This window comes from Amblyomma maculatum, chromosome 3, assembly GCF_055883805.1.
Source record: "Amblyomma maculatum isolate TAMU_Amacu chromosome 3, ASM5588380v1, whole genome shotgun sequence".
NCBI classification, from domain to species: Eukaryota; Metazoa; Arthropoda; class Arachnida; order Ixodida; family Ixodidae; genus Amblyomma; species Amblyomma maculatum.
In genome coordinates this window covers 204,348,380-204,360,182 of record NC_139346.1, presented here as the reverse complement: position 1 = coordinate 204,360,182, position 11,803 = coordinate 204,348,380, and the positions used below count along the sequence as shown (strand labels likewise).

Genomic DNA, 11,803 nt, shown 5'->3' with positions numbered 1-11,803 from the left:
TTTTCCTATAAACCAATTTACATTTACACATGACGCGAAGACTTGAACCAGCTCGAAAGAGCAAGTGCAAACGAAGCAAATGCACAAATGAAAAGGAACTAGTGAGGCAGGTATAATAAACAGAACTGCAGTGCACTTTTTTCGTCCCCCTTTATTTCTTGTCACAGTTGTTTTTGAGCGTGGGTGAAATGCTGCTGTTGCCTTTTTCAAGTTGCGCCTCTCCCAACGTGCGGAGAGAGTGTGGCATGAAAAATGAGGCCATCGATTTGTTTTCAGCGGGCAGGTGTTCAACAAAGGAAATAAGCATGAAAAAAGTCTGGTTTTAGCGGTGCGCACATCGCGACCGTAGAAATTTCGTTAAGGACCATCTGTTTTTTTCTTGTTGGTGCAAACATGAACGAATATCTCATGATGCCATAATACTTTGAAAAAAAAAAAAAAATACTATGGTTGTCTATGTCTTAGGCTAAAGAGTACGCCAAAGTAAAACTCTATAATTTGGCGCTTATAGTGCCAGAGCGAGAGAGAGAGAGAAAAAACTTTATTTGTCAGCGATTGGTATTTGCCTTAGGCTGCATTTAGCTGCTCCAGGTGGCCGGCAGTCCAAGTCTGTCAGCGACCTCTTGCGCTCTTGCCGAGGCCCGGGACTGGACGTCTGGGTCCCGGCTGGCGAGAACAGCTTCCCAGTGTTCCAGCCAGGGAGATGGTACTAGATCTGCCGGAGGCGGATCCTTCGCGCAGTCCCAGATTATATGGTCTAAGGGGTAGGCTCGCCGCACATGATTTACTATATCGGGAAAGATCTTGGCATAAGTCCAAGGGTTTGGCTGCGACCGCGTTTGCAGCCGCCGCCACGTGGTAGCCTGGTCTCGGCTGAGCGAAGCGTGCGGAGGCGGCAGGCTCGCCCTGAGCTCTTTGTAATAAGTGGTAATGGCCTGGTAGGTATCCAGAGTCTCACTCCGTCGGGCACCCGCGTCAGAGATCCCCTCAACAGCTCAACTGACAAAACCTCGAGTATATTGATGAGCGGCCTCGTTCCCCGGGACGACCGAGTGAGGACCCATACAAGATCCACTACGTACGTTCCTATCTTTTGGCAACGCACTAAGAATTTTGAATGCAGTGGCGGAGATACGATCCCTGGCGATGTTGCGAAGGGCCGTTTTGGAATCACTGAGAATAGTGCTGGTTCCGTTTTGAACAATTCCTAGGGCAATTGCGGCCTCTTCTGCTTCTACTCGGCCCGTGACCACCGTAGCTGCTACCCTGCGGGAGATATATGCTCACCGCGCTCACAGCGAAAGCCTCCTTTCCTGTAATGTTGTATTTTGCCGCATCGGACATATACACGGCACTATCATCCCCTGACTGCTCATTGGAGGGTCAAATTCTAAAGTTAAAGCTCAGCTACTTTGGTCATTTGATGAGAAGAGAGGAGTCGCTGGAGAAAGATTTGATGTTGGGAAAGGTTGAGGGTCGCCGGAGAAGGGGTAGGCAGCGAACGCGATGGTTAGATGGCATCCTCGAGGCACTGCAGATGAAGTTATGTGATGTTAGGAAGATAGTGAGAGACCGGAGAGCGTACGTGTCGTGACATGGTCCATAGGGTCACGAAGAGTCGGACACGACTGAACTGAACTGATCATCCCCTTGATACTTTTTGCCTAACGTCTTCGCTGGCCCTCCTCCGACGTTGGTGGCGATCCGCTTACATGTTCTTCGGGAGTGGTTTGACCCCAATGCGTTCACGCATCTCTACCGGCAAGTGAAGGGTCCTCGCCCCTTATGCCTAAGCTTCTCAGGATAGACAGCCCCGCCTCAGTTTAATTGTGCCTCAATGAGCTCTTCGAGGGTGTTGTGGATCCCTAGTGATAGAAGTCTCGCGGTGGACGTGTTTCTGAGGAGACCGAGATACGCTTTGCATGCCTGCCTTATCAGGCAATTCAATTTTTCCCTATCGGTCTTTTTGAGGTCCAGGTGTATGCAATTTGGTTGCATACACGAGCCGACTGAGGACAAAAGCCTGAACGAGCCGACATGCATCGCGCTCTCCCATACCTTGTCGCCTAGTCGCCACGCGCTTAATTAGCCGTATGGTCTGTTCGATCGAGGTCGACAACCTTTCCAGCATTACCTTGCTGCACCTGTTAGATTGTATAACCATCCCAAGCACCTGTATTGTTTCTACCTCCAGTATTTCGTTTCCATGGATTTCTAGCTGTATCTTGTTCGGCTTTGTTTTGCAAACCCTTCCGTTGTTACGGATCACCAACAGCTCCGACTTCTGTGGGGAGTATTCCAGTCCTGCCCAACGGGCGTGGGCGCCTACGACGTCTGCCGCAGGGCTTCCTCGATTTACCCGTCTGATCCCCGACTCGTCCAAATCGATCGTGACATCATCAACGTATAGGGTGTGTCGAATACCGTGTATAGTGTCAAGCTTTTTAGGGAGCGTGATCAGCGCAGCGTTGAATAGAAAAGGGGATAACACTGACCCCTGCGGCGTGCCCCCGTTTCCCAGTGGTATGCGTTCCGACTCCGAGTTCCCCTATGGTAAGCTCCGCAGTCCTGCTGGGCAATTTTTAAAATTCCTTTCTTGAACCTCTAAACAAAAATTAAGAGACTGTTTGGACCCAAGACCTCCCAGCCTGCATCTGAGGCGGCGGCACCCGCCCCTGACCCGCGTGTCGGGGGGCGGGGGTAGATCACCTTATCCGTTGGATAATAAAGTTTAGCTTCGGTTTGTTTTAAGAGCGGAAATGGCGGAAGCCACTTTACATGACTGCTTTCACTAACTGCATCGTATTTTCGTGCTTAGACAACTAAATGCACCGTCACCATCATTGCTACTACCATCATTATCACTAACTGCAGCGTCACTATCATCGTTACTAGCATCATTACCATCTGAAGAGGCTATCAAGATAGATGGTGGTACTGAAGGCATGGCTAAAGTACAGTGTACTAGAAAGTATTCTAGTACACTGTAGCTAAAGTACACTTTATCCACTTTATCACGGCGGGACAGTCAGGACTTTGCTTGTCCGCCCACTGTAAAGTGAAAAGCCTCACAATCAATCCAATGCATTTTCACCAACTTCTTAGTTGTCATCGCTGCCGTCGTCATGCTATCATGACACCAGACAGTTTCTTGCAAGCCCGGCGTGTAGTAGCGATTAGCGCGCTCGGATGGGAGTGGGAGGAATAGGGGTTCCGATTTCATGCGGCGGACACTCCCGGCGAAGACATCCAGCAAACGGACACGAACGTCACCATAAGCCTAGAAAAGCTTTCGCTTTAAAATAGTGTGGTTCACTACGGTTCTGAAAGGAGAAATCCTCTCTCAATTGTGGCGCTTACCGGTTGTGTTGCGACATGCGTAGAATACGGCAGCCGATGCTGGCGGAGGTGTCCAGCATTGGAAGAAACCTTTGTCGTTTAAAACTTGCGGTCGTCCATCGAAATGCAGCCGCCGCGGTCGGGATTGAATGTCGGGGCGGCTTACCAATTGTTTTCCCTTTCTTTTTAAATCCCATTTCATATTTCTCTCTTTGCATATATGAATAATTTCTTTTTCCCTAACCTGATCCTTCCTAGCACCCCTATTTTCTATATCTTTTTCTTATAGCAGCTACAAGCACACTAAGCCAGGTCGACATGTTCATTCTTTGTTCATGTCAACATTGTTACTCAGCCAATGTTGGTGCTTGTCAATTTCTTTCGCACTCTCAAGTACTATTCTGCTTCAGCTGCATTTCGTACGAGATCCCTTTGGAACTTTTAATCCTCCCCTACAAACAAGCACCAACATTGATCCTGCCTCTTGCGAAGACTCAGGCGCCTCACACTGTTCCTTTTCCGTGCTGCTCCTGCTTTTGCATTCTCTTTCAGGTCGGGGGATCACAGGTTCCCAGTTCAGATAAAGCCACTTTCAAAGCAACATTCTTCAATTTCACTATTTGTTGCCCTACTACCCTGCTCTCACCTCGCCTGCTTTTCTTTGGAAGTAAAAGCCTATATAAACCCTGTGATGACCACGCAGCTCGAATGAAAAGAATTCCACACGTCGAAACATTGGCTAACAGACTGAGGCTCCCCCTCAATCCTTGTTCAATTTCCTTCTTCTCCCTCCCAGTAGTACACAGTCCCCAGTTGCATTTTATTCACTCTTAATACAAAGGTTAGCAATACTTAATACTGAGGAGATATTTTTAGCTGTTAATTTTGAAATTTAGATAAAATAAAAGATGTATTTAAATAGAACTGATAAGTTACATGAAGCTTCCACAGGTGGTGTACACCAACCACAATCAGAACAATGCAACTGTGCAGACACCAATGTGGAAAGTGACCAAGGTGCACTAACCTGCAGTTGAACCATTTGGTGAAGTGATATTCAAAGATTGTCTGCACTTGCAGCTCCCCTATAATTGCGTTGAAAAGTCACTGAGCGCAGTTTGGTGCACGAACCTCGTCTTGCTATAGCAGGCAGCACACACGCATACCAAACATGCGCATTCTTTTCTGTCAGCTACAAAACGATTACATCAAAAGCACAAAATGACTACATTAGTCAGCAGACTGAGAAAATAATTTATCTTTTTTTATTGTATACAATGAAGGAAAACCTTAAATACACGTAAAAATCACGAGGCTCAGCTGCCGCGCGCCTTATAAAGACGATTAAAAAGGATGGTAGTGAGTGCAACGCTGAATATAAAATTCAGGAATGGTTTGTTGAAATCAGTGCGGCCTGTAGATGTGCAAGAGACCTAAAAGGACGTTCCCTGCTCTCCCTTCTGTACATGGGCTTGCAATGCACCTCACGCAGTTTTTTGATCAGAAGCCGTCTATGCTGCCGCCTTTCCTGAAGTCCATGTTCGCAAAGATGGCACCATCCTCGGACCGTGTAATGCCCTGGAATGCTGACTCCTCCACTTCCGGCCTCACTTTGTGCCCGAACTCTTGTAGCTTGTCCAGAATAATCTGGGCAGAGAAGAAAGTCATCAGAGAACAATGAACTGAAAGGAACGTGTATACATATGTGAAAATAACAATAAATATGTTTATGTAACACGCTCTAAAAGCCAGCATCTTACAGATCAATGTTTGAAAATAAGGCATACATATTTGTGAAAATTAATCGAGACTTGATATATTGTAGACTGCTTTGGTAATAAGCACGTTTTGCACACATGCCCTCTGATCTTGCAACTGTTTGCATGTGTCTTAGATTGCCCAAGTACAAGAAATTATGACTAATACATGAAATGTTAAGCATCCCCACAGTTGTTGCTATAGCTTGAATTTTAGTCAACTTGCTTTTGTTTGTGAAGTAAAATCTTGCCGATATGAGCACACATGTTTGATGAAGCTGCACAAGTCAGCATGTATGGTTACCATGTATGATGTGAACATATAACAGATGAAACGGCACACTAGAATTTAGTCAACAGATAACTAGCACTAGTGCCACAGCAGCCACCATGCTGGTGAAAAAGAACAGAGCCCAAATCAGCGTGTGTGTCTCATTCCCTCAGTGCAATTTGTACTACATAAGCTTGGTGGAGCTATGTGCTGCGCTCCATTATGATTCCTGTGGCATGCAAATCACAGAAACAATTCCGAGCATGTCTTACAGAAACCACAACGAAATTCATCTAAAGTTTTACTTGTTTTTTCTGTACTTTCGTAGTTAATTTCTCAGCTCTTAGCGATCGCTATCTTTTCTTTTTTTTTCCATTGATGAAAAATTAGGAAGTTGGTGAGGTTTAACAGTTCTAAACCTAGATATCCAGAGCGGAAAGGTCAGCTGGGTGATCAAACTCGAAATGATAATATTGCCGAAGATTTGATGCAATCTGCCTGGTGTGGGCCTCGTTCAAGGGGAGAAGCCACTGACGGAGCAGCTGTTATTATACCCTCTCCTAAACGCATGGTATTACAGCGACGAAGCTGACGAACGCGAAGTGAAGCAACTGCTATACCCTTTCCTAGTCTCGTATCACAGCAGTAAAGACAAGCTAGTGTGTGCAGCTATGCCTCTCTGTAGCAGGTATGCGAAGAACAAGCAAAGAAGAAGCGAGTGCTGTTTGCTTTGTGCGCCGTATCTGCAGTCAAGGTCAAATACTCACCAAACTTGACCTTGGCAGACAGGGAGTACAAAAGCTTTTTGCTTTAATATAACTGACGTATACGCACCGGTGGAAAAGACTTCTCATAGAAAATGTGGTTTGGATAGAGCTGGTGGTGGAGGCGAAGGTCATCAATGGCCATCTTGATTGTTTCATCAAGGTACAGGGTCTTGAACAAAATCTGCAAAGCAATGTCATAAGACTCAGACAAGACATTTAGTGCATAAAAAAAGACCAGTGGAGAGGCGCTTCCCAAGATTGCTAACAATCACAACTGAGGGGGCCCAACAAAAAGCTGGTGACAATAATGCAAGATAGTGAATAAGATTTTTGTGCAACAAAAAAATTTTAAAAAGCAATTTTGAGTAAATATATTCAAATCATGTGTTTCATATGAGAACTAGGATAATATAATCACATGGTACCAGTGACCTATGTCAAATTATTATATGTTGAAACACTCAAAATAACCGGAGCGAGAAAACATCTGTGCACTATTCATACATCTAAAAAATGTACTGAGAAATGCGATAGATAAATAAAATGGCTCACTTAGCAAAAGAGAACACTGCCTTCCGATAAAAACTGGAATGCATTACAAACTGCGGCAAATTTAAGCAGGCATCAAGAATCTGACGATCACTAATGACATGCTCGATAAAAGACACTGGCGCACAGTTGTGCACTCACGTGCAAAGTTTTGCACAAAAAATTGCCCCACTGAATGTAGTACTGCATTATACAAGCAAGCTCACTTATAATGATCAGTGTTATAAAGACCACTCACTTATTACGAGCGAGCAAGAAGCTACCATTAAAACATGCGTTAGGGCTACGGTCTCCTATAAAATGACCAACTGTGGCTGCACCACTCTGTTATAATGAACGGATAACCTGCATACTCGCCGTCACAAAGAAAAGAAGCACGAGACCGAAGAGAAATTCCCAGGTCCCATGCCCCCCTGCTCAAATAAATTGTCAAACCAACAAAAAAACAATAAAAAAGTGGATTCAAAACTGGTTAACCACTAGTAAAGCACGCCCCTGAGATGCTACCAGATCAGTCTGTGTATGCATGCGTGCACATACTCTGCTTGGGAAAAGCTTCTAGTGGAGGCAAATAAGTGGTAAGGGCAATCTAGGGGTAGCAGTGGAAAGATAACTGCTGCATATGTGGATAGTGATCAACCGCAATCATTGATTTGAGGTTTGAATACTAGCCATGAGATCATGCCCTAGCAAAAAAGACCAATAGGGTGCGTTATTGGTTTTATAAGAATCGGTATTGGTTCTGTAGGTATTCTATGTGTTTTATCTGCATTTCTATGGGACTTATTCAGAAACTCATAAATCTTATAGACTGGTACATATTTGTCCTATAGGCAATAGTATTGGTTTCATAGGTTTATCGGTGGGTTGAATAAGAAAAGTATCAGACCAGTGCAGAAGCCCATACATCTTATAGGCTGATACATGCTTGTCTTGTAGACTACTACATATTGGTTCATGTGTCTGATACATCAGTATGCCTTTGTTTATGGGTCTTGCATGCAGGAGCAGTACGTTGGAGATTTTAGGTCTTTGTCATTGTTTCCCTTTCCATCTCGGACACATCCCCAAAACTCACGCATTCATCCCGTTTATTGAGTGTTGCCGTAACGTACAATATTAGCCGCAATAACAATTGAGAACGCTGCGCGCGGTCTCAAACTACGTACGGTTGGAGCCGCAAGACGCGCGACGCTGTTGCTACTGGATCACTGAATGGAGATGGGAAAGCACGCGGATATAGCACGGTTCTGTCGGGGCCCAGCTCAGTCACAATCACCTACATGCGCAAAGCAGGACGGTGAAATGGATCGAGAGGCGCGCGTCCAAGCAACTGCAACGCTGCAACCGCCGCCGAAGCGAGAGAAGTCGACATCGAGCACGCGACGAGTACGGCTCGAGCTGCCGCCGCGGTAGCGCGATGCCGGCGGCGCTTCGCAGCGGAGAGGTAGGTTTCCTTTCTCTCACTCCCACTCCCGCGCAAGCGTTCCCGTGCTGGCCTCTCTCATCCTCCTTTCTACCTCTCCTCTGGGCGCGCATGCGCAGCTCCGTAGAGGCATTGGCGCTGGCGCGATCGCTGGTCGGGCGGCAGTTCGGTCGGTGCCCTGTGTTTATAAGTTTTCGCCGATTTTCGGGGTGCTTCTCGAGGATATCAACGTTCCAGCGCACGTTCAGCTTTTGATCAGGTGCGTGTGCATCACTTGTAACTTCGGGCTGACGTTTATACTTTGTCAGTGTATGATGTGGCTTTGCGTTGCAGAATGCCATTGCCTGCACGCCAACAAAGGAATTTGAATCGCGCGGTGTGATATAACGCAGCGTCGAGTTTTAAAGTTGTCGGCACGATTTCTTGAAAGTATTGATGAAACTTTTTAGCGTTAATCTGTTTTCGAATATCGTGCGCACTGTGTTTAAGTGGCAGATACTGTGGTGAGGCGCAAGGCGGAATGTTGGTTCAGCAGCTACCTCGGCGTTCAGTAATGGCGGCGCCTCTCCTAACTGCCTCCGCATGAATACGCGCGCAATCGCGGTTGCCGGTATATGTGTGGACCGATTTTTTGAAGTCATGGTGGTGTCGCGTTCTTGAAATCGCTTATTTTTCAAGCTGTAACGCAATTTTTTATTTCTTTCAGGTGCCTTAGCATTCGAGAGACATCATCGGGCCGAAATCCGCAATCTTGGAATCGAGGGCTACCTGGATGCAGTCAATGTTTGGATTATGTGCCAGTATGCGTTGCCGCTGTCATTGTGGATTAAAATGTGTATACATGCACCTGCTGCGTAACTCATCCCTAGAAAATGGAACATAGCTGCCCTCTCCTTTCAGGTGTCCGGAGAGGTAAAGCACCCGCAGCTACTCGATGAGACCAATATTCCATAGGGCCTACAAAACCAATAGGAAGCCTACTTGTTTTGTAGGTCTATCAGATTATTGACAGCTATGGGTGTACTAGCATTACAGACCTATCAGTTTATCAGATGCCATAGGACCGATAAAACCATAGCCTATACGACCAGTAAACAATTGACCTATAAAACCAATACTCCAGTAGACCTGTAAAACCAATCGGCTAGGATACCCATAAGACCAATACTCTGGCAGACCTATAAAACCAATATCAATAATCTGATAGGCTATTAGTTTTCTATCGGATTTTTTTGCTAGGGTGCCTTGCTGGCCTACCCGGTTCATGGCATGCGCTGCCGTGTGGAGGCAGTGCACAGACATGTACAAGAGCTATGGTTGTTTTGCCACTTCCTTCGTGCACGGTGTCAGCGATGTGGGTGGCAACCTACCACCACATGGTGCAAACGCAACTGCTGTCGCTATTATGCCTGGCCACCAGAAAGCAGGAGCATATGGCCAAAATGGAGAGCTTCGAAAGCGGCTTGATATTGTCTGGTTTTAAGAAACAAACGTTCACAAGCTACTTTTTAAGGAAATAAATGCCACTTTAAACGAATGTAGCATTTTTTTCTTGCTACAGATAGGGCAGGTTCAGTAAACGAGCTTCAAATACAATCAATGAAATTCATGTTACGTCAATTTTATAAATGGGCTTGACTGTACATGGCCTCCTGCACACTGCACTGGTTTCAGGGTGATTCATGCGCAAGCTTATCAAAGCTTCATTAAAGTAAAGGAACTGTAAGTGCATACCAGCTGATCTCAAGAATGTGCTGCATGAAAAGAAAAGAAAGACATCTTTATTGTGCAAGCATAACCATACAATGTGGCACTAATAAGAAAAACTTCATATATTATACTATCCAAGTATACAGCACGCAACACTCATCTAAACATATCCTCTCACACACTGAAATTCTCAATGAGAAGTGCATGGGAAAAACGAGTCATTTACTGTGAGGGCAGGAAAATCACTTTTCCTGCCCTCACAGTAAAAAAAAAAACTCTAAGAACAAAGCTTAAATACTACTAGTATACTTCTAAAGGTTATTAGAGAATATCATGGGCAACGTGCAGTCAATAGTTCATAACAAAGACTGTTAGCATTACTAAGCTTTATTCCGTAGAACAGCAATTGCAGCAGGGGCAGTTAATAATATCCAAAGTAGTACCGCGCACCTTCATAGCAATAATGATGAAGGTGACATGAATCATCAGAGCGTTTTGTACGTTAGAAGGGTGGAAAATATTTCGTCAAAAGCAATGTCTTAAAGGAAAACACCAGTTTTCGCCAGGGAGAAAATTTTAGGGGTAGGTTTCCAGCGAAAAGCTACCATGAAAAAAAAAAACTTGTAGCGATACTCAAGACTGCTTACATGTGAGAACGCAAAGCATTACTCTTCGTTTGGCCTCAATTTTGCTGTAAATATTTCGAAATATATTAAAGTCCTTATGTGTTTGCATGTTTCCTGCCCGTCAGACAGGCTACATCTGGAGCTTATTGCTATAAATCAGCAAGAATTTCAGAGTTTGCATAGGCGGGCAGCAAAATATGTCGAAGTGCATTCAAGGCTTCATCTGTGTTTATTTCACACAATGCTTCAGTGCGTCAAGACCTTGCATCAATCATGCATTGCGTGAATGTAGCCACCACATTCCTCGGTTGCATTCGATTATTATTGCTGAAACATCCCTACGCATCAGAAACACACATTAGTAATTACACTGATGCGTTTACTAGGTACCCTTATAACACACTTCAACCACCTTTTGTAGCCTATGTGTTGCATGCCTGCCTGGTAAACAGAGGGTCTAGGTTCAAACCCTAATGACATTTTCATGTAATAGTATAGTAATCCTCTCGCATTAAAAAAAAAAGCACTGCAGACTGGCAAAATGAGTTGTCACAGGAGGTCTGGTACTTTAGCAGTATAAACTTTAAAGCAAACAACTGCCTTATAGTAAAGATTCAAACCCTCTGATAACTCATTTTTTCATTGATGCACAACAATGAACCACCTGTACTTATGCTGGATTTAAGAATGATGGCAAGTGTACAAAGTGTCTCACCTGTGCTGTGCCGCTTGTTATTCGAGAGCCACCGGCACCACCGACGACTGTGTGCACCGACCCGGAGGAGTCCGTTACAATGGTAGGGCACATCGAGGACAGAGGTCGCTTGCCCGGAGCAATGAGGTTGGCTGTTGACCACTCGAGGCCAAATGAATTGGTCGCATTCTCCACCGAAAAGTCATCCATGCCACTGTTCAAGACTATACCCGTCGATGGGGAGACCAGCATTGCTCCAAAACTATGAAAGAAACAAGTTAGAGGATATAACAGCACACCATTAAAATAAAAATATTTAGAGTGCAGCTCACTTATATAACAATTTAAAGATATCAAGCCTCAATGTTCCTACGGGACATGCAGTTTACAAGCACCAACAAAGGAATGCAGAAGGTGCTACACAATAAGCAATTTTACAAGAAGTTAAGGCATATACAGAAATTTCCACATTTGGCTACCGAACTTAAATTCTTGAGCACAAACTGCTGACCTAATTGTGCACAAATGTCATTCACAACGTAGCACATTATGCTCTATGTGCTTAGAGATGTAAGTAGTCTCCCTTTAAGATGAACATTAAGTGAACATTAGTGAAAAAACAGCGCAACAACGAGACACACGAGAGACAAGCGCTTGTCTCTCG

General features: G+C 44.9%; 1 protein-coding gene across 2 annotated transcripts in view; it reads right to left on the bottom strand.

The window, feature by feature from the left end:
- Positions 1-4,586: 4,586 nt before the first annotated feature.
- LOC146197482 (scoloptoxin SSD14-like) overlaps positions 4,587-11,803 on the bottom strand; it is a 64,956-nt gene continuing 57,739 nt past the window's right edge. For both annotated transcript variants that reach the window (XM_084599321.1, XM_084599322.1), the window contains exons 9-11: positions 11,161-11,401; positions 6,202-6,315; positions 4,587-4,986 (exon numbers count right to left, since the gene is read on the bottom strand). In XM_084599321.1, the coding sequence (XP_084455447.1) occupies positions 4,840-4,986; positions 6,202-6,315; positions 11,161-11,401 (502 nt within the window). In that variant the 3' untranslated portion in view covers positions 4,587-4,839. The remainder of the gene's footprint in view (positions 4,987-6,201; positions 6,316-11,160; positions 11,402-11,803) is intronic.